A 22,219-nucleotide genomic window follows, 5' to 3' on the forward strand; every position below is an offset into this window, starting at 1 on the left:
GTGCCCACTCAGTAAGCAAGGATGGCTGGCGGCCACTCTTCCTACGCCTGGCTTGCTCTCACTATCACTGGTGTTTCAGTGACCGTCTCCTACACACGGCTGGTTCATTTCCAATGTATGCACAGCTCGGGTTGCTAACAGCTTTCAGGAACAGAATCTGGTCACAACCCAGTGAGTGCCTGTCGAGGTACCTCAGGAGCTAAAAGGAGGCCAGGGAAAGAGTGGGTCCCCCTGGGGACTCGAGCTAATCTCTGTGTGGAGTCAGGGAATGTGGGCGAGGGCCTAGGGGATGGTGTGCTTAGGAGGAAGGCATTAATAATCTTCGAGTGTTAAATGTCGGGAACGCAGAAGGGCTGGTAAGTAGGGAGGGAGAGATGAGGTCTATCCTAGTTTGCTATGGCAAGTCAGGGAAGAGGAGGTAGCTGCTTTCCCGACAGACGTTATTGCAGCTCGATTAGTCACAGGTAAGGTGCTGTAAGATTGGTAATGTCGTTCCTTTATTTAAAAGAGGCAAGGGAGAAGCCAGCTGCAGCTATAGCTGATGTGCCTTATATTAGTGTTGGGTGAATTACTGGAGAGAATGCTAGGGGCGGGAGTTCTGTTTTGAGTTCAGGAGACCTTGTCTCACTCATTTGACTGAATATTTGGAGGAGGTAACTAAAAGGACTGATGAAGGGGGGGTTGGAGACTTTGCTATTTGGACTTCCATGAGGCATCTTACAAGGTCCAGCATGGTTGACTGGTGCCGAAGTTTAAGGAATATGGGATCCAAGATGAGCTAGTAATTGGGTCAAAAATTGTCCTGGTGATGGGAGACCATAAGACATGGGAGCAGAATTAGGCCATTCAACTCATGAAATCTGCTCTTCTGTTCTTCTGTCATGGCAGATTTATTATCCTCCTGCCTTTTCCCCATGACCTTTGATGCCCTGACTAATCAAGAACCTATCAACCTCCAATTTAAATACACCCAATGACTTGGCCTCCAAAGCCATCTGTGGCAATGAATTCAACAGGTTCATCACCCTCTAGCTAAAGAAATACCTCACTCAACAGACACAAAATGCTGGAGGAACTCAGCAGCATCTGTGGAAAATAGTAAGCAGTCAGCATTTTGGATCTTGACCCTTCATCAAGATAATGGGCTAAAGAGGAAGGAATCTGATAGGAGAGGAGAGTGACTGTGGGGGAAAGGGAAGGAGGAGGGGACCCAGAGGGAGGTGATGGGCAGGAGAGGAGAGTGGACTGTGGGGGAAAGGGATGGAGGAGGGGACCCAGAGGGAGGTGATGGGCAGGAGAGGAGAGTGGACTGTGGGGGAAAGGGATGGAGGAGGGGACCCAGAGGGAGGTGATGGGCAGGAGAGGAGAGTGGACTGTGGGGGAAAGGGAAGGAAGAGGGGACCCAGAGGGAGGTGATGGGCAGGTGAGAAGTAGGGAAGTGGTAAGAGGGAAGTCAAAATAGGGAATTTAAAAAGAAAGAAGGAGAGAGGAATTATTGGAAACTAGAGAAATCAATGTTCATGCCGTCAAGTTGGAGGCTACTCAGACCAAATGTTGCTCCTCCATCCTGAGGGTGGTCTGGTTGTGACAGTAGAGGAGGCCATGGATGATAATATGGGAATGGGTGGCCTCTGGCATTTTCACAACCCTGTGGTGGTCAATGTTTTGGTCCCTCAGCCAAGCCACTGTGAACAGTTGGAGCCCAAGCACTGATCCCTGGTCACAGCCTGAGTATAGTCTGTTCAGTCCTGTTCTTTGCTTTCTGGTGGACAGCCAGTACTTGCTGTTCCCATCAGTGTACTGCAGCAAATGTACAATAAGCGGGTTACTTAGCAGTGTGGAGGAGCAGGGGGTGTGTAGGTCGACAGAAGGGCAGCTCGGTGCAGTGATTAAAAAGACAGAGGGGATGCTGTAGCTGGGGTATCTTGAGTTAGGCTAGATCTGTGTAAAACCACAGTTAGACCCCAGCTTGAATACTGATTAGTTCTGGCCTGCATGTTTCAGGAGGGATGTGGTTGTGCTGGAGATGGTGGTGAAGTGATTGATTCATTGTCAGAGAGACTCCACAACACATTCTCAATATTATTTATTATTTATTTATTTATTTATTTGTATTTGCCTTTTGCAGACTGGTTGCTTTTTACATCTTCAGTTATGTTTGGTTTATCATTCATTCTATTGTTTCTTTGTCTCTACTGAGAATGCCCATAAGAACGCCCGCTGTTCAGGAACCCCTGGTTTAGAGAAATAGAGCTCCGTGAATCTGCCACATCACTCAGTATGATCATGGTGATCTGCCCAATCTCCCATCTCCTTTTCTGTATCAGTGCACCATACACCTTGATTCCCTGCTCTTTCGAAGATCTTCAGTAACCCAAATTCTCCACCCTCCATGACCTTCTGGGATAGGGAGCCACAGAGACACACCCTCTGCTGGAAGAGTCTTTCCAGCTCAGTTTTCACTGCCCACCCCCTCGTCCATGATCCTCGTTCGAGACCCTCCCACTAGCCTCTATCCACCTGGGCTCTTCTACTTTTCAACAAGATCACCTCTTCTACTAAACTCCAAAGAATAAAGGTCTGAAAAATTAGATTAGTTTTATTTGTTGCACGTACATCAAACCGTACATTAAAATGCCTGGTTTACATCAAATCAGATCAGTGAGGATTGGGCTTCCAGTGCCAACAGAGCATGCCCACGGCTCCCACCCACATGTCTCTGGGCCGTAGGAGGATCCCAGAGCACCCAGAGGAAACCCACACAGTCACGGGCAAAACATTTAAACTCCTTGCAGACTGCAGTGGGATTTGAACTGTGGTCAGTGGTCACTGGTACACTACCAGAAGTTTCAATAGGTACATTTAATGTCAGAGAAATGTATACAATATACATCCTGAAATTCTTTTTCTTTGCAAACATCCACGAAAACAGAGGGGTGCCCCAAAGAATGAATGACAGTTAAATGTTAGAACCCCATAGCCCCCCCAGCTCCCCCCTCCCATGCATAAGCAACAGCAAAAGGAATGACCCCCCCCCACCATCAAAAAAGCATCAGCGCCCTCACCGAGCACTCAAGCGTGCAGCAAAGCATCAATAAAGACACAGACTTGCAGTACCCCAAAGACTACCGTTCACCCGGTAATTCTACATACCACAGGCTCGCACTCTCCCTAATAAGGGAACAAGAGGTGTCTCCGTTTCACAGCGCGAGGGGAGGCATACAAACAACTCGCTGATTATGATGTTAAAAGTCTGTTGCATTGCTTTTACCAAGCTCTGCACCCAGAGAGTCGGCCCTGGAACGGCTCAGGTCTCAGAACCCACAACTGGCAGCTAACCCGCTGCTCCCGATGTTCTCTGTTCTCCCACAACGCCTCATTCAGGGGCACCAGCCTCGAGTCAGCCTACCTCCTGAGCCATGAAAATCTGGCACCCTGAAGGCACGTGAGTCTTCCAGCCCACATCCTTAGCATATCGAAAAGCAGCCGGGCGTGAAGCCCTGAGAGCGGTTCCCATTCCCGCAAAGAACCAACGTCAGAGTGTAACTCCAGGTCAGGGTCTTCAAAAGGGATAAAAGAGATATCAAAGATGGAAATAGAGCTGTTTCTGAAGATGCAAGCAAAGGAGTTGCCGTTTAGCGCCATCTTGCCTTTGCTCGGCCGTTATTCCTTTAGCAGCTCCCGATAGGATTGAAGACCCCTGATTCTGCATTCCTGTATGGTGGATACAGCTTCCCAACTCCTTTATCAGACCCTCCTGCGGTGCTCTGCACACTCGCATTGTTCAGCTTTCCAACTCTTCAGCACAGGAGCACTCCGTTCACTCACTTGGGCATGGACTGAAGAGCTACATGATTAATGTAACTCTGAACACTGTCCCTCTAGAAACATACACCTACCTTATCGGCCTGTTGTTACTATCTGCTGAGAATCGTGTGTCAGCAGCCCACATCTGATTGCCCTTTGACCTTATTAATCCAACAAAGGAGCACATAGCCAAACTTTCCCCAGGAAACCTGTCAACTCTTTTCAGAAAAGAGTCATTAGTCAAATACCCAACATATCCAAACCCAAGCGGTTGAACCAGGAGATTCACAGCCAGCTGAGGATGAGATCACGAACAAAGAAAATCTGTAGATGCTGGAGATCCAAACAACACACAGAAAATGCTGGAGGAGCTCAGAGGCCAGACAGCATCTATGGAAAAGAGCACAGTCGATGTTTCAGACAGAAACCCTTTGGTAGGACTGGCATTCAATGCCTATGGTCCAGCACTATACAAGAAATCCAAGTAGACAACAGACAATAGACAATAGGTGCAGGAGTAGGCCATTCGGCCCTTCGAGCCAGCACCGCCATTCACTGTGATCATGGCTGATCATCCACAATCAGTACCCCGTTCCTGCCTTATCCCCATAACCTTTGATTCTGCTATCTTTAAGAGCTCTATCCATCTCTTTTTTGAAAGCATCCAGAGACTTGGCCTCCACAGTCTTCTGAGGCAGAGCATTCCATATATCCACACTCTCTAGGTGAAAAAGTTTTTCCTCAACTCCGTTCTAAATGGCCTACTCCTAATTCTTAAACTGTGGCCTCTGGTTTTGGACTCACCCATCAGCGGGAACATGCTTCCTGCCTGCAGCATGTCCAATCCCTTAATAATCTTATATGTTTCAATACGATCCCCTCTCAGCCTTCTAAATTCCAGAGTATACAAGCCCAGTCGCTCCAATCTTTCAATATATGACAGTCCCGCCATCCCGGGAATTAACCTTGTGAACCTACGCTGCAAAAACTGCACACAGTACTCCAGGTGTGGTCTCACCAGGGCCCTGTACAGCTGCAGAAGGACCTCTTTGTTCTTATACTCAATTCCCCTTGTTATGAAGACCAGCATGCCATTAGCTTTTTTCACTGCCTGCTGTACTTGCATGCTTGCTTTCAGTGACTGATGTACAAGAACACCTAGATCTCGTTGTACTTCCCCTTTTCCTAACTTGACTCCATTTAGATAATAATCTGCCTTCCTGTTCTTACCACCAAAGTGGATAACCTCACATTTATCCACATTAAACTGCATCTGCCATGCATCTGCCCACTCACCCAGTCTGTCCAAGTCACCCTGCATTCTCATAACATCCTCCTCACATTTCACACTGCCTCCCAGCTTTGTGTCATCGGCAAATTTGCTAATGTTACTTTTAATTCCCTCATCTAAATCATTAATATATATTGTAAACAGCTGCAGTCCCAGCACTGAACCCTGCGTTACCCCACTGGTCACCGCCTGCCATTCCGAAAGGGACCCGTTAATTGCTACTCTTTGTTTTCTGTCAGCCAGCCAATTTTCAATCCATGTCAGTACTCTGCCCCCAATACCATGTGCCCTAATTTTGCCCGCTAATCTCCTTTGTGGGACTTTATCAAAGGCTTTCTGAAAGTCCAGGTACACTACATCCACTGGCTCTCCCTTGTCCATTTTCATAGTTACATCCTCAAAAATTTCCAGAAGATTAGTCAAGCATGATTTCCCCTTCATAAATCCATGCTGACTCGGACCAATCCTGTTACTACTATCCAGATGTGTTGTAATTTCATCTTTTATAATTGACTCCAGCATCTTTCCCACCACCGACGTCAGGCTAACCAGTCTATGATTCCCTGTTTTCTCTTTTCCTCTCTTCTTGAAGAGAGGGACAACATTGGCCACCCTCCAGTCCACAGGAACTGATCCTGAATGATAGAACATTAGAAAATGATTACCAATGCGTCCACGATTTCTAAAGCCACCTCCTTAAGTACCCTGGGATGCAGACCATCAGATCCCGGGGACTTATCAGCCTTCAGAGCCGACAGCCTATCCAACACCATTTCCTGCCTAATATAAATTTCCTTCAATTCATCCATTACCCTAGGTCTTTTGGCCACTGTTACATCTGGGAGATTGTTTGTGTCTTCCCTAGTGAAGACAGATCCAAAGTACCTGTTCAACTCATCTGCCATTTCCTTGTTCCCCATAATAAATTCACCCGCTTCTGTCTTCAAAGGCCCAATTTTGGTCTTAACTATTTTTTTTTCCTTTTCACATACCTAAAGAAGCTTTTACTATCCTCCTTTATATTCTTGGCTAGTTTACCTTTGTACCTCATTTTTTCTCCGCGTATTGCCTTTTTAGTTACCTTCTGCTGCTCTTTAAAAGTTTCCCAATCCTCCAGCTTCCCATTCATCTTTGCTATGTTATACTTCTTCTCTTTTATTTTTATACTGTCCTTGACTTCCCTTGTCAGCCAGGAGTAGGCCATTCGGCCCTTTGAGCCTGCACCGCCATTCAGTGTGATCATGGCGGATCGCAAGACCCTGCTGCAGATAGTGAGGTCAGCTGAGAAGATCATCGGGGTCTCTCTTCCAGCCATTACAGACATTTACACCACACGCTGCATCCGTAAAGCAAACAGCATTATGAAGGACACCACGCACACCTCATACAAACTCTTCTCCCTCCTGCTATCTGGCAAAAGGCACCGAAGCATTCGGGCTCTCACGACCAGACTATGTAACAGTTTCTTCCCCCAAGCCATCAGACTCCTCAATACCCAGAGCCTGGACTGACACCAACCTACTGCCCTCTACTGTGCCTATTGTCTTGTTTATTATTTATTGTAATGCCTGCACTGTTTTGTGCACTTTATGCAGTCCTGGGTAGATCTGTAGTCTAGTGTAGTTTTGTGTTGTTTTACGTAGTTCAGTATAGTTTCTGTATTGTTTCATGTAGCACCATGGTCCTGAAAAACGTTGTCTCATTTTTACTGTGTACTGTACCAGCAGTTATGGTCAAAATGACAATAAAAAGTCACTTGACTTGACTTAACTATTGCCCACTGCACTCACGTCTCCTGTGATGAAGTGCAGTAGATATAATACATTTGTGTGGATAGCTACAATATATATATAAAAGCAGAAGATACAGGAGCAGAATTAGGCCATTTGGCCCATCAAGTCTGCTCCACCATTTCATTATAGCTGATCCAATTTTCCTCTCAGCCCCAATCTCCTGCCTTCTCCCTGTATCCCTTCATGTCCTGACTAATCAAGAATCTAACAACCTCTGCCTTAAACATCCATGAAGACTCGGCCTCCACAGCTGCTTGTGGCAAAGAATTCCACTGATTCATATATGTTGAGATGTATTCTATATTGAATTGGAGTTTATAGCTAAGTAGGGAGGAGTGTGTGTATTTAATATTTGAGTAATATTGTCAGTATATTGTTTGATTAAGCATTTGTAGTTTAAATAATTCATTACCGGTGATAATCTCACAGTACATGAATGGCATACATCATTACACCGCCATGTCATAAAGTACAAAAACAAAATGAGAGTACATATTGATCCTGTTTTCCCCGTGTTTTTCTTATGATTAATTTCTGAGGTTACAAAACATAACATTACACCACTATTGCTAGGAGAATTTCAGATGGTGACGAGGAGGTGTACAGGTGTGAGATAGATCAGCTGGTTGACTGGTGTTGCAACAACAGCCTGCACTCAACGTCAATAAGACCAAGGAATTGATTGTCAACTTCAGGGAGGGGAAGTTGAGAAACACACACCAGCCCCCATCGAGGGACCGGCAGTGGAAAGGGTGAGCAGTTTTAGGTTCCTGGGTGTTAACATCTCTGAAGATCTATCCTGGCCCAACATACTGATGGAATTATAAAGAAGGCACGACTGCTGCTGTATCTCATTAGGAGTTTGAGGAGACATGGTGTATCGCCAAAGACTCTCACAAATTTCTACAGGTGTACCATGAAGAGCATTCTTACTGGTTGTATCCCCATCTGGTATGGAGGGGCCACTGCACAGAACTGGAAAAAGCTGCCCAAACTTGCAAACTCAGCCAGCTCCCTCATGGTTACCAGCCTCCCCAGCATCCAGGACACCTTCAAAAGGTGATGCCTCAAACAGGCAGCATCCACTACGAAGGTACCCCATCACCCAGGGTATGCCTCTGCTCATTGCTACCATCAAGAGCATAAATGCACACGCTCGCTGTTTTAGGAGCAGTTTTTTCCTCTCTGCCGTCAAATTTCTGAATGGACAATGAACCCATGTACACTACCTCACCAATTTTCCCTCTCTTTCTGCAGGCTATTTAATTTAATTATATATAGATTTCCTACCTATGAAAAATCCAAAAGATTTTTCATGTCTATTGCATTATACTGCTGCTGCAAAACAACAAATTTCACAAATCTGACATATGTCAGCAGCATTAAATCTGATTCTGAAATAGACGAAGGACATCAGAGTCTATGTCTTTGTCACATGGTGTGAGCAGAATTATCTGCAGCTTAATGTGAAAAAGACTAAGGAGCTGGTGGTAGACCTGAGGAGAGCTAAGGTACCGGTGACCCCTGTTTCCATCCAGGGGGTCAGTGTGGACATGGTGGAGGATTACAAATACCTGGGGATACGAATTGACAATAAACTGGACTGGTCAAAGAACACTGAGGCTGTCTACAAGAAGGGTCAGAGCCGTCTCTATTTCCTGAGGAGACTGAGGTCCTTTAACATCTGCCGGATGATGCTGAGGATGTTCTACGAGTCTGTGGTGGCCAGTGCTATCATGTTTGCTGTTGTGTGCTGGGGCAGCAGGCTGAGGGTAGCAGACACCAACAGGATCAACAAACTCATTCATATGTTGTGGGGATGGAACTGGACTCTCTCACGGTGGTGTCTGAAAAGAGGATGCTGTCTAAGTTGCATGCCACCTTGGTCAATGTCTCCCATTACTACATAATATACTGGTTGGGCACAGGAGTACATTCAGCCAGAGACTCATTCCACCGAGATGCAGCACTGAGCGTCATAGGAAGTCATTCCTGCCTGTGGCCATCAAACTTTACAACTCCTCCCTTGGAGGGTCAGACACCCTGAGCCGATAGGCTGATCCTGGACTTATTTCCTGGCATAATTTACATATTACTATTTAACTATTTATGGTTTTATTACTATTAATTATTTATGGTGCAACTGTAACAAAAACCAACTTCCCCCAGGATCAATAAAGTATGACTATGACTATTGCCAGTCATGTATATGAGTGAATGTCAGGCTGGCTTAGGTCAGAGGGTTGCGGGGTCAGATGTCTCTGCAGGGGGGTCAGCCAGTCAGTGAGGCCAGAGTTTTCGGGATCCTTTTATCGGCTAGTCCGGGTATCGGTACCGAACATTGATTGGAAGTCTGGACGTGGAAGCCCGGATGGTGAAGCCCTGAGGCAGGGAGCCTGTCCTGGAGATGGACGGCTGTCTGGGAGCGAGGGTGGGTGGGAGTGAGTGAGTGCTGTTGTTGCTTTGCTGTGTTCATTGTGGGCAGGCAACTGTATGTTGCTGCTGGAATGTACGGGGACCATTGCAGGCTGCCCCCAGCGCAAACACTGCATTTCCATGTACAATTGATAAGTAAATTTGAACCTGAATTTTGTAAAAAAATTGCACATTTGTTAGTCTTTCTCTTTATTCTGTGGCAGTTTTTCTGTATCAAAACAACTTCATTCAAATTCCTACCTTCCATAAGTATTAGAACTTTTATTTCAGTTCTAAGTCCTTTCTGGAAATGAAGAACAATTGCTGTTGTGTGTGTAAGTATAGAGATAGATATAGATCTAGATAGATACGTATGTATATCGTAATCGTCATCATCAGGTGCCGTGCCCAGTTTGAGCTTTGACTGCCATGGCCCACACACCCCTGTTTCGGGTCAAGTGGATCAATTCATTGGTATTCATTTCCAGTTCTCTGGCTGCTGTCTCCATCATCATTTGTCTTTGTCTTCCTCTTGCTTTCTTCCCTTCAATCTTTCCCATAGTTACCATGCATTCTAACTCCTCTTTGCTGCAACCTGTCTCGGGGAGGGATGAGAAGGTGTTCCTCAGGCCTGCGTTGGGCCTCAGTGTAACAGTGTCGGAGGGCACTCACATCAGGAGTTGAGTGAGTGAGGAGGATGGGGAATTAAAGTGGAGGAACCATTAGATCAGGTACAACCACTCACTGAGGGGTTTGGTTCCTCCAGTGCGGAGGAGTCTGCGTTGAAACCAGCTTTCTCCCCACCGATACATCGGGCTCACCAATTTGTTTTGTTTCCCACCCACAGGAAATACAGATGAAGGAGTTTATGGAAAAATATGACAAGAATGCCGATGGGAGGATTGAGATGGCTGAAGTAAGTGAATTCTTGCAGCCTTGTGGAGCCCATCATTCCTAGGCATTGCAGGCAGCATGAAGCCCCTGTCCTTGCGGGGTTGATGCGGTGGTACTGCAACACATTGTGGAGAAGGGACAGGGACAGCGTTCCCATCCCATCATTGTGTTGAGTCTCAGCCTGGGACACAGCTGGCCTTAGTCCCTCACAGGGGAGCAGAGTGTGCCCTCTGTCTGACACTCACTGGGTATCAGTGCAATGCCCCATACAGTCAAAGAGACAGTGACACAGTTCCCCTGCAGATAATCTAGAAGAGCAAGATCACCCTTCAGAACGAGGGTAGTTCCCCATTTAAGGCAGAAAAGATGGTGCATGTTTTTCTCCGAGTCTTTGGAGTCTCTCCCTCAAAGACCAGTGCAGGCAGTGCCTTTGAATAGTTGTGGTCGAGACGGTCTCAATGGACAAGCAGCAGACGACTGAACAGGGAACGTGGGGGGAAGCTGGAGCAGCTCCTATAAACACACATGGTTCTCCGATGAGCATGTGCAAACTCCACACAAACAGCTCCTGGGGTCAGCAAACAAAAAAGTCACTGGAGTTCAGAGGCAGCAGCTGCCCACTGTGGGGTCCCGACTGCTGTCTGCTGTCCACTGGGACGTCCCGACTGCTGTCTGCTGTCCACTGGGACATCCCGACTGCTGTCTGCTGTCCACTGGGACGTCCTGACTGCTGTCTGCTGTCCACTGGGACGTCCCGACTGCTGTCTGCTGTCCACTGGGACATCCCGACTGCTGTCTGCTGTCCACTGTGGGGTCCCGACTGCTGTCTGCTGTCCACTGGGATGTCCTGACTGCCGTCTGCTGTCCACTGGGACGTCCTGACTGCTGACTGCTGTCCACTGTGGGGTCCCGACTGCTGTCTGCTGTCCACTGTGGGGTCCCGACTGCTGTCTGCTGTCCACTGGGACGTCCTGACTGCCGTCTGCTGTCCACTGGGACGTCCTGACTGCTGACTGCTGTCCACTGTGGGGTCCCGACTGCTGTCTGCTGTCCACTGGGATGTCCCGACTGCAGCCTCTGTTTCGCCCTTACTGCTTTCCCACTGTGATTTTCCAGTTACAGTCCCCACTGCAGCTCCCACTGTGCTGTCTAACCAGTAGGTTGAAATTACAGAAGCTGCTTGGGAGAGCTTAGATGAAAGTGATGCTAAAGTCACTGAGTTGTGGAGCAGGGAAACAGTCTGTTCAGCCCAGCGTGTTGTTTCCCATGGACACTAATCGATTTGCCCACATTACGGCTGAATCCTCTCGGCCTTGCCTTTTTAACTGTTTAAATGACTCTAAATCTGATCCCACCTCCTGCTCTGGCAGTGAGTTCCCGAAATCAATCGTTCTATGTGTAAAATTCCCTTTCAAAACTCTCCCTCTCACCTTATACATATGCCCTCCTGTTTTCCAACCCCCTATTGGGGTAAAGATTCCAACGATCCACCCTATTTCTATCTCATATCTGGTATTTCGATCGGCTCATCCCTCAGCCTCCTTTGCTCTGGGGAGACAGAAGCAGCCTGTTTCGTCTCTCGCTGTGATTGAGCGCCTTCAATGCAGGCACCACCGTAGTGAAGCTCCTCTGCACCCACACCCGTCCTGTTCCCCTCCTGTACAAAAATCAGCTTCCTTTTGTGAGTGAGCACATCAAAGCTCGTTGCAGTGGTAAGCACTGGCCACAATCCTGGGCATGCGGTGAGAAAGGCAGGAATACTGACTGCATCTCCATTCCTTTCCAGCTAGCCCAGATACTTCCGACCGAAGAGAACTTTTTACTGTGCTTCCGACAGTGCGTGCGGTCCAGCGGAGAATTCATGGAGGTACTGCTTCTTTAACTCTCGTCGTAGACAAGGTAGAAACGTGATGGAGATTGGCCTTCTGCAGAGGCAGCACAATACATAAACGATCAAAATCAGAACCAAGGACATACTGTAGTGCTGTTAACAACATACTTGTTTTTTGGCAGTAGTGCAATGAAGTACTTAAAATAAACAATAAATTACACTAAGAAATAAATGGCCGTGAGAAAGTAGTGCAAAACTATTAGTCCTGACGAAGGGTCTCGGCCTGAAACGTCGACTGCGCCTCTTCCTATAGATGCTGCTTGGCCTGCTGCGTTCACCAGCAACTTTGATGTATGTTGCAAAAATATGAGGTAGTGTTCAGGGGTCAGTGGACCATTCAGAAATCAGATGGCAGGGGGAACGAGCTGTTCCTGAAACACTGAGTGTGTGCCTTCAGGTTCCCAGACCTCCTCCCTGATGGGAAAGGGGCATGTCCTGGGTGGGGGGGGTTTCGGATTGAGTCGTTGCCTTTTGAAGATGTCCTCAGTATTGGAGGGGCTAGTACTCATGATGGAGCTGCCGAGTTTGCAACCATCTACAGCTGTTTCCAATCCCGAACAGTAGCCCCCGCACACCGGCCACTGATGCAGCAGCCAGAATGGTACATCTGTAAAAAATTTGTTAACGTCAAACCCAATTGTGACATATGTAGACTGCATTTTACTTCAATGGTAAAGGCAAAATAAACATTAATGACCATAGTGCAAGATGGAGAGAGAGGGAGAGAGAGTAGTGTTGAAGTTCTTCAGGTCAGTCTGGAGAAGCAGCTGTTGTTGAACCTTGAAGTGGAGTCTGCACGCTGCTACAACCCCTCCCTGACGCAGCAATGTGAAGAGGGTATGGCCCTGATGACGGTTGTTGCCTCCCTGAGGCGTCGCCTCCTGTAGATGTCCTCAGTAATGGGGAGGGCTTTGCCCTTGATGGAACTGGTTGACTCCACCACTCTCCATGATCTCCTGTGTTCCCGTGCATCGGTATCTACTTATCAGCCTGTGATGCATCCAGTAAAAATGTCTTCCTCTGTATATCTGTAAAAGCTGGTTAGTCTTCGATGGCATGCCAAATGCTATTAAATTTCCAAGGAAACAAGATACTGGTGCACCTTCTCCATGGTTCTTTGGGGGTCAGGTAGCAGAGCGTGAGTGTGACACGATTACAGCTCATGGTGTCAGGGTTCAAAGTTCAATTCCAGCATCCTCTGTAAGAACATTTGTACGTTCCTTCCTGTGCGTGCGAGGTTTCCTCCCACAGTCCAAAGACATTCTGGTTAGTAGGATAATTGTTCATTGTAAATTGTGCTGTGATTAGGCCCGGATTAAATCAATACTTTGGCCGGCCGATTCCCTGCTGCATGTCGAAATAATGAATCATTTGGGAACTTCTCTTTCACTTTGCAATTAAATCAGGTTGGGTTAGGGTCACCCTGGAGATGTAGTGATGAACAGAGGTTTCAATCATACCAGCTTTTACTTCTGGGAACTGGGGCCCTGTGAACTAGAGACAGCAGTCAGAGAGCAATGTCTGTTGGTGGGATATCCACAATACAGAGTGCTCCACACTATCACCTAATAGCACTCAGTCTCAAACTCACTCACTGCTGGCCACTTCCACCTGGAGTTAATCCCTCCTATACACCCATGCAGCACAGAAAGAGGCCTTTGAACCATTATCGGTACCAGCCATCAACTACCCATTGACACTAATTCTTCCTGCCGTCATCACTGCTCAATTCCTCCCCCAGCTCCACCTGCCAGCCCTGTCTCACGCCTTCTCCCTCTACTCTTCATACCAGCACCTTCCTTTCTCCATTCTCGGTCCTGTTGCAGTGTTTCGACCCAAACATCCACAGCCCCTCTTCCCCAACTCAGATGCTGCTCGACCCCTTCCTCCAGCATAGTGTGTTTTGCTCCAGATTCTTCCATCTGCCCTCTCAGGTGTCTACACTTACTCATTTTATCTCCCAGGTGCCCAATAAATGCCCCAGGTTCTACAACCTTATCAAATGATTTCATATTTTCAACTTAAGTCGTAAGACCAGAGGGGCAAAATGAGACAAATCGACCTATCAGATCTGCTCCACCATAACAGTCACATTTTGCCTTCTCCGCCGAAAGAATCTTCCACAATCATCTGCTTACCCTAAAACCCTTCTCACTGCTCGTCTTCCTGCAATGTATCAGCACCAGATACGAAAAATTATCCTGTGTTCGATATAGACTGTGAGTGGTAGAGTGACGGCTCGATGAAGTAGTAAAATAGATTCAGCAGTGGCTGGATGGGAGATGCCAGAGAGTGGTGGTGGATAACTGTGTGTCAGATTGGAGGACGGTGACTAGTGGTGTGTCTCAGGGATCTGTACTGGATCCAATTTTGTTTGTCATATATATTAATGATCTGGATGATGGGGTGGTAAATTGGATTAGTAAGTATGCAGATGATACTAAGATAGGTGGCGTTGTGGATAATGAAGTAGGTTTTCAAAGCTTGCAGAGAGATTTAGGCCAGTTAGAAGAGTGGGCTGAAAGATGGCAGATGGAGTTTAATGCTGATAAATGTGAGGTGCTACATTTTGGTAGGACTAATCAAAATAGGACATACATGGTAAATGGCAGGGCATTGAAGAATGCTGTAGAACAGAGGGATCTAGGAATAATGGTGCATTGTTCCCTGAAGGTGGAATCTCATGTGGATAGGGTAGTGAAGAAAGCTTTTGGTATGCTGGCCTTTATAAATCAGAGCATTGAGTATAGGAGTTGGGATGTAATGTTGAAATTGTATAAGGCATTGGTAAGGCCAAATTTGGAGTATTGTGTACAGTTCTGGTCACCGAATTATAGGAAAGATGTCAACAAAATATAGAGAGTACAGATTTACTAGAACGTTACCTGGGTTTCATCACCTAAGTTACAGAGAAAGGTTGAACAAGTTGGGTCTTTATTCTTTGGAGTGTAGAAGGTTGAAGGGGGACTTGATAGAGGTATTTAAAATTATGAGGGGGATAGATAGAGTTATCGTGGATAGGCTTTTTCCATTGAGGGTGGGGGCGATTCAAACAAGAGGACATGAGTTGAGAGTTAAAGGGCAAAAGTTTAGGGGTAACACGAGGGGGAACTTCTTTACTCAGAGAGTGGTAGCTGTGTGGAACGAGCTTCCAGCAGAAGTGGTTGAGGCAGGATCAATGTTGTCATTTAAAGTTAAATTGGGTAGATATATGGAGAGGAAAGGAATGGAGGGTTATGGGCTGAGTGCAGGTCGGTGGGACTAGGTGAGAGTAAGTGTTCGGCACGGACTAGAAGGGCTGAGATGGTCTGTTTCCATGCTGTAATTGTTATATGGGTATATGGTTTATATGGTAACACAGAAACTTTATCCTGTGTTCGATATTGACAGTGAGTCCTAGAACGATGGCTCGATGGTGACCCGGAAACTTTATCCTCTGTTCAATTATAGACTGTGAGTGGAGGAACGATGGCTCGATGATAACACAGAAACTTTATCCTGTGTTCGATATTGACTGTGAGTGGTAGAGTGATGGCTCGATGGTAACACAGAAACTTTATTCTGTGTTCGATATAGACTTGTCATGGTCCGGTGCGTGAAACCTGCATTCCGGTTCACGGTCCGGTCCATGGACTCTGGACGCCAGGTCTTCTGGCTGTCCCTTGTTTCAATTGGGCTTAATCATAGGCACCTGATGCTCATCTTGGGGCTGGGAATATAAGTAGCCCTGGGGTTGAGTGTGGTGGTGGGTGGGGTTGGGTTCGGGTTCGGGTTCGGGTTCGGGTTCGGGTTCGGGTTCAGGGAGTTGAGACTGGAGAATGGCGGAGAGAGAGAGAACATCAAGGAAAGAGCCAAGCTGTTGAAGGAAGTTTTTGGCGAGAGTGGAAGTGAACTAGAGATAGAAGTTGGCGGGAAAGAGGAACAGGATGGAAAGAGGAAGAAAAGAAAGCAGACGTATGGGATATCAAACTCTGAGCAGTCAGCGGATGATCAAAACAGGATAGCAAACCAACGGAAAGAAGATGAAATTAAAGCAACTATAAAACTAAGTGAAGACAGGGTGTCATTTGGTGAGTGGAACCCGATTCATTTGACGAAGATGCTCAACAAAATTATAGGCGAGATTAAAGGAGCAAAGATTTTACGAAATGGATCGCTATTAGTGATTTGTCAGGATAGTGCTCAGCAAGGCAAAGTGATAAGACTGTGTAAAATGGACAGCAAAGAAGTACAATGCTCAATACCCAACAATAGAAAGTGGACTAGAGGAGTTATTTCAGGGATACCAACAAAAGTTACTATGGATGAGATTAAACAGAACATAAACATAGAAACATAGAAAATAGGTGCAGGAGTAGGCCATTCGGCCCTTCGAGCCTGCACCGCCATTTATTATGATCATGGCTGATCATCCAACTCAGAACCCCGCCCCAGCCTTCCCTCCATACCCCCGATCCCCGTAGCCACAAGGGCCATATCTAACTCCCTCTTAAATATAGCCAATGAACTGGCCAACAGTTTGCTGTGGCAGAGAATTCCACAGATTCACCACTCTCTGTGTGAAGAAGTTTTTCCTAATCTCGGTCCTAAAAGGCTTCCCCTCTATCCTCAAACTGTGACCCCTCATTCTGGACTTCCCCAACATCGGGAACAATCTTCCTGCATCTAGCCTGTCCAATCCCTTTAGGAACTTATACGTTTCAATCAGATCCCCCCTCAATCTTCTAAATTCCAACGAGTACAAGCCCAGTTCATCCAGTCTTTCTTCATATGAAAGTCCTGCCATCTCAGGAATCAATCTGGTGAACCTTCTTTGTACTCCCTCTATGGCAAAGATGTCTTTCCTCAGATTAGGGGACCAAAACTGCACACAATACTCCAGGTGTGGTCTCACCAAGGCCTTGTACAACTGCAGTAGTACCTCCCTACTCCTGTACTCGAATCCTCTCGCTATAAATGCCAGCATACCATTCGCCTTTTTCACCGCCTGCTGTACCTGCATGCCCACTTTCAATGACTGGTGTATAATGACACCCAGGTCTCGTTGCACCTCCCCTTTTCCTAATTGGCCACCATTCAGATAATAATCTGTTTTCCTATTTTTGCCACCAAAGTGGATAACTTCACATTTATCCACATTAAGTTGCATCTGCCATGAGTTTGCCCACTCACCCAACCTATCCAAGTCACCCTGCATCCTCTTAGCATCCTCCTCACTGCTAACACTGCCACCCAGCTTCGTGTCATCCGCAAACTTGGAGATGCTGCATTTAATTCCCTCATCCAAGTCATTAATATATATTGTAAACAACTGGGGTCCCAGCACTGAGCCTTGCGGTACCCCACTAGTCACCGCCTGCCATTCTGAAAAGGTCCCGTTTATTCCCACTCTTTGCTTCCTGTCTGCTAACCAATTCTCCACCCACACCAATACCTTACCCCCAATACCGTGTGCTTTAAGTTTGCACACTAATCTCCTGTGTGGGACCTTGTCAAAAACCTTTTGAAAATCCAAATATACCACATCCACTGGTTCTCCCCTATCCACTCTACTAGTTACATCCTCAAAAATTTCTATGAGATTCGTCAGACATGATTTTCCTTTCACAAATCCATGCTGACTTTGTCCGATCATTTCACCGCTTTCCAAATGTGCTGTTATCACATCCTTGATAACTGACTCCAGCAGTTTCCCCACCACCGACGTTAGGCTAACCGGTCTATAATTCCCCGGTTTCTCTCTCCCTCCTTTTTTAAAAAGTGGGGATACATTACCCACCCTCCAATCCTCAGGAACTAGTCCAGAATCTAACGAGTTTTGAAAAATTATCACTAATGCATCCACTATTTCTTGGGCTACTTCCTTAAGCACTCTGGGATGCAGACCATCTGGCCCTGGGGATTTATCTGCCTTCAATCCCTTCAATTTACCTAACACCACTTCCCTACTAACATGTATTTCGCTCAGTTCCTCCATCTCACTGGACCTTCTGTCCCCTACTATTTCTGGAAGATTATTTATGTCCTCCTTAGTGAAGACAGAACCAAAGTAATTATTCAATTGGTCTGCCATGTCCTTGCTCCCCATAATCAATTCACCTGTTTCTGTCTGCAGGGGACCTACATTTGTCTTTACCAGTCTTTTCCTTTTTACATATCTATAAAAGCTTTTACAGTCCGTTTTTATGTTCCCCGCCAGTTTTCTCTCATAATCTTTTTTCCCCTTCCTAGTTAATAAAAGGAGCAAAAATTATTGAGGCCAAACATTTGAAAGTTACAAGAAACGGGAAAAAGTGTGATAGTTTATCAGTAATGATTAACTTTGATGAAGAGAGATTGCGACTAACGTTTACTTAGGGTATATGTGTTATGCAGTTAGAATATATATACCACCGCCTTTAAGATGCTATAAATGTCAGAAATTCGGGCACATTGCGGAGATCTGCAGAGGAAAACAAAGATGTGGGAGATGCGCTGGAGAACATGAATATGGGAAATGTGAGGTGGGAGCTAGGCTGAAATGCTGCAATTGTGGCGAGGAACAGCGCAGCTTATCGAGGGTGCGTTTATAGCAAGAAGGCAGCTGAGATACAATATGTAAAAGTAACTCAAGGAATTAGTTATGCAGAGGCAGTGAAAGAATTTGATGAAAAAAAAGCTGTCAAGGAAACGAATACAGGAAATAATAAACTGATGAATTGTGAGAGCTGTAATATGAAAAATAAGGATACACTATTACTGAGTAGAAAGGATTTTGTGCTTTTTATGGTGGATGCAATTAATTGTTCAGCACAAACAAGCAGAAAAACTGAGAAAATTAAAATTATCGTCAAGTCTGCAGAAAAGTATCTTAGTATTAAAGGGATTAGGTAGGAAGAAGTCAAAGAAACGCTGAATGGAGGATCCAACAGTTCACAGGCAGGGGAGATGGAATCTTAATGGCAGTATACTTATCGCAAATGGTCAAGAATTTAAGAAATATGTTTCAGAACTTAAGGAAAATTCTCAGATTTTATGGTTGAAGCCCAGGGTAAATGTGCAGAACTCCAACAACAAATAGAAGTACCTGACAAGAACAACGGTGAGTTGGAAAAGAGATTGGAAAATGGAGGAAATTATTACAAGGATACAAAAGGAAAAGGAATTTGTTGCAAAGTGAATTATCTACATTCAGGTTATAAAATGAAAACATGGAAGCAAATGAAGAAGATCTCCGAGGTCTCAGTAAACAACTGCAGGCTACGATCCAAGAAAAGGAAAACCTGAAAAGGCAGATAGACTTGGAAAAACAACCATTTTAAAAGTATAACGTGAGATAATTACTGTTCTTTAACAAGACGATTTTAGTCTCACAAGTGATGTAGATGAAATCAATGTAACTGAGGTAATGCAACTACATGAAAACGTGACAAAATTAGGGAAGAATAGCAGTTTGTGGCATTATCTAATGAGCGCATTAAGCAGTCACGAGGAATTGCAACTACAGAGTGATGCTAATAGAGAACTGCAGGCTGAACTAGATTGTCTAAAGTAGAGAACTCCAGGACACCACAAGTCTAGCAGGTGGCAGTAATGCACTGAAAACTGGTTGCCAAACGCCATAAAACAAAAAAGAAGAAGAAGAAGCAGTGTGGTGGCTGGTTCGTCTTGTCAGTATCCCCTTGGAGCAACCTGCTGGTGGAAGGCTAGAGCAGCCATTAGTGATCTCTAGGCCTGGTTGAAGGACCACCGCTTCATGGAGCCTTGTTGTCTTCCGGTCGGAGCAGTCATCGTGGTATGGATTCAGCCGTTTCTGGGGCCAGCTGAGTGGCCGTCTGCCACTCCGAGCTGGATATGGATTCAGCTGTTTCCTTGGCCAGCCAAGGTTGCTGGCTGTCCCAAGACTTGGAGCCACCCTGGTTTGAGCTCCCTTCCTGTCCTTGCCTCTGTTGGGTAAGTCAGGCTGTCTTTGCCGGTACCCTGAGGCTAGACTGTTACCTTCCCCTCTCCATCTGAATCCCTGACAGTTTCCTCAGCGGTTTACCTCGGCAGTCATCCTGGTCCCGCATCCTAGTAAGCATCTTGGCCTGGCATCCAAGGAAGGGGCCTAGCCCTGTTTCCTAGGAAGGGTCCCGGCCCTGTGCTCTAGGAAGGAGTCCTGGCTCCGTACTCAAGGGCCTAACTGACCCAAGCCTCGAAGAACCCGAGCCTGCATCCAGTCCTGTCACCACGTCATGTCCTCGCCTAGTTCCGGAGTCCAAGACCAAGTCAAGACCCAGGTTCCGGGTCCTTGCCCAGTCTCTGGCTCGGAGTCCATACCCAAGCCTCGTCTAGTCCTATACCCAAGCCCCGAAGAACCCTGTCCTCGCCTAGTTCCGGGGTCTGAGCCCGAGTCAAGACCCAGGTCCCGGGTCCTTGTCCAGTCTCTGGCTCAGAGTCCAACCCCAGGATCCTAGTTCCCAGTCCCTTGTCCTGGTCCCACTTTCCCAGCCAAAGACCTAGCCCAAGTCTGTGTTCCTGTCCCAGTTCCTAGTCTGTGTTCAGTCCCGTCCCTAACTCTAGTTCAGTCCAGTTCCCAGTACTTCAGTGTCCGTGTCTTGCATTTGGGTCTGCTCCCAGCACCCACCTTATGACAAGACTGTGAGTGGAGGAATGATGGCTCGATGGTAATGCAGAAACTTTATCATGTGTTCATCGATATAGACTGTGAGTGGAGGAATGATGGCTTGATGGTAATGCAGAAACTTTATCCTGTGGTCGACATAGACTGTGATGGCTCGACGATAACACAGAAGCTTTATCCTGTGTTCGATATAGGCTGTGCGTGGTAGAGTGACAGCTCGATGGTAATGCAGAAACTTTATCCTGTGTTTGATATAGACTGAATGGAGGAACGATGGATCCATGTTATCAGTTCCGACACCCCATGCTGTCATTGCTTTGCACTACTGTGGAACAAATGGAACAAAAGTTTGTGCATTACCCTCAGTCTTTTTAGAACAAGATACATTACAGAAATTGTTATCCTCGACATGCTGATGAATACATTATCACAAAGCTGAATTTGATCTATTAAGCATGGCTTTTCCTTCCTTCGTCATTTACTGACTTTCTAACACCCAGTCCCCCTCTTAGCAATGAACTTCTCGATCACCCAGCAAATGATGTCAAACTAAACTATCAGTGACACCATTATCTCTCTGATTTAATTCCCAAACACTGCAATATTTCCTAGGTTCCCGCCAACTGGGGACATTGCAGAACTGATTGATTTCTGAATGAAGCTACTAGTTCTGAGCCAAGGATTCAGGCAAACAGATTCAGGGGTTTGGTTGAACATTGGTCCCTGAGTCTCCCACCATCTCTTTGCTTATGTTATTTACTTTGTTCCTCACTGTCATCAGGCCCATGGTTCCCAACGACTTGTTTTCTTTTTAATTTTATTTTTATTTGGATAAGGAATTCACAAATATCATGTACTTTTTTCACACATATAACCCTTTCCATTTTTTCATACATTCTTAAGTACACATTGAGATGATATAAAAGGAAAATAAACACTTAAATAGATAATTATGTACTGTGGTAAATCTAACCTATTAGGCTAAGTAATGGAATTAATTGTTAAGAAAAATGGTAATAATAGTTTCCATATAACCCTTCTGGACCATTTCCACTGGTCCAAAATGTTGTATATAAGCCTATGTACCAACCATTGTAGGTGTTTATATCCCAATTTGTTCGTGCTTGTTCCTGCCCGCAGACATAATTATCCAATCCCTATGTACTTATTTACTTAATTTTTTCATTTTTTTATCCCTTTCCCAAATCTTTCCCTTTACTTGTGTTAATTCTCTATTTTCCAAAAGAAAACAAAAAAAAACAGACATTTAGACTAGGGGTGCTTACGTTGGCAATATTACTGTGTTGATGAGAAGAGCAGTATAAATCATTAGGAGAGTCATCTAAAGTCTGCTCGCATTGGGGTTATATATTCAATCCATTTATTCCAGATTTGGTAAAATTTTTCTTTTTGAGTTCTCAGGGAGTAAGTCAACTTTTCCATTTTAAATATTTCCAAGATAATTTCGTACCAATCTTCTAATGTAGGTGGTATTGGATTTAGCCATTTTCTAGTAATTGATTTCT

The 22,219-nt window shown here is 45.8% G+C and overlaps 1 protein-coding gene across 2 annotated transcripts in view; it reads left to right on the forward strand.

The window, feature by feature from the left end:
* Positions 1-22,219, forward strand: part of calb2a (calbindin 2a) — a 103,967-nt gene that overhangs the window by 39,670 nt on the left and 42,078 nt on the right. For both annotated transcript variants that reach the window (XM_063067364.1, XM_063067365.1), the window contains exons 3-4: positions 10,154-10,222; positions 11,987-12,067. In XM_063067364.1, the coding sequence (XP_062923434.1) occupies positions 10,154-10,222; positions 11,987-12,067 (150 nt within the window). The remainder of the gene's footprint in view (positions 1-10,153; positions 10,223-11,986; positions 12,068-22,219) is intronic.

Source organism: Mobula hypostoma, chromosome 14, assembly GCF_963921235.1.
Source record: "Mobula hypostoma chromosome 14, sMobHyp1.1, whole genome shotgun sequence".
NCBI classification, from domain to species: Eukaryota; Metazoa; Chordata; class Chondrichthyes; order Myliobatiformes; family Myliobatidae; genus Mobula; species Mobula hypostoma.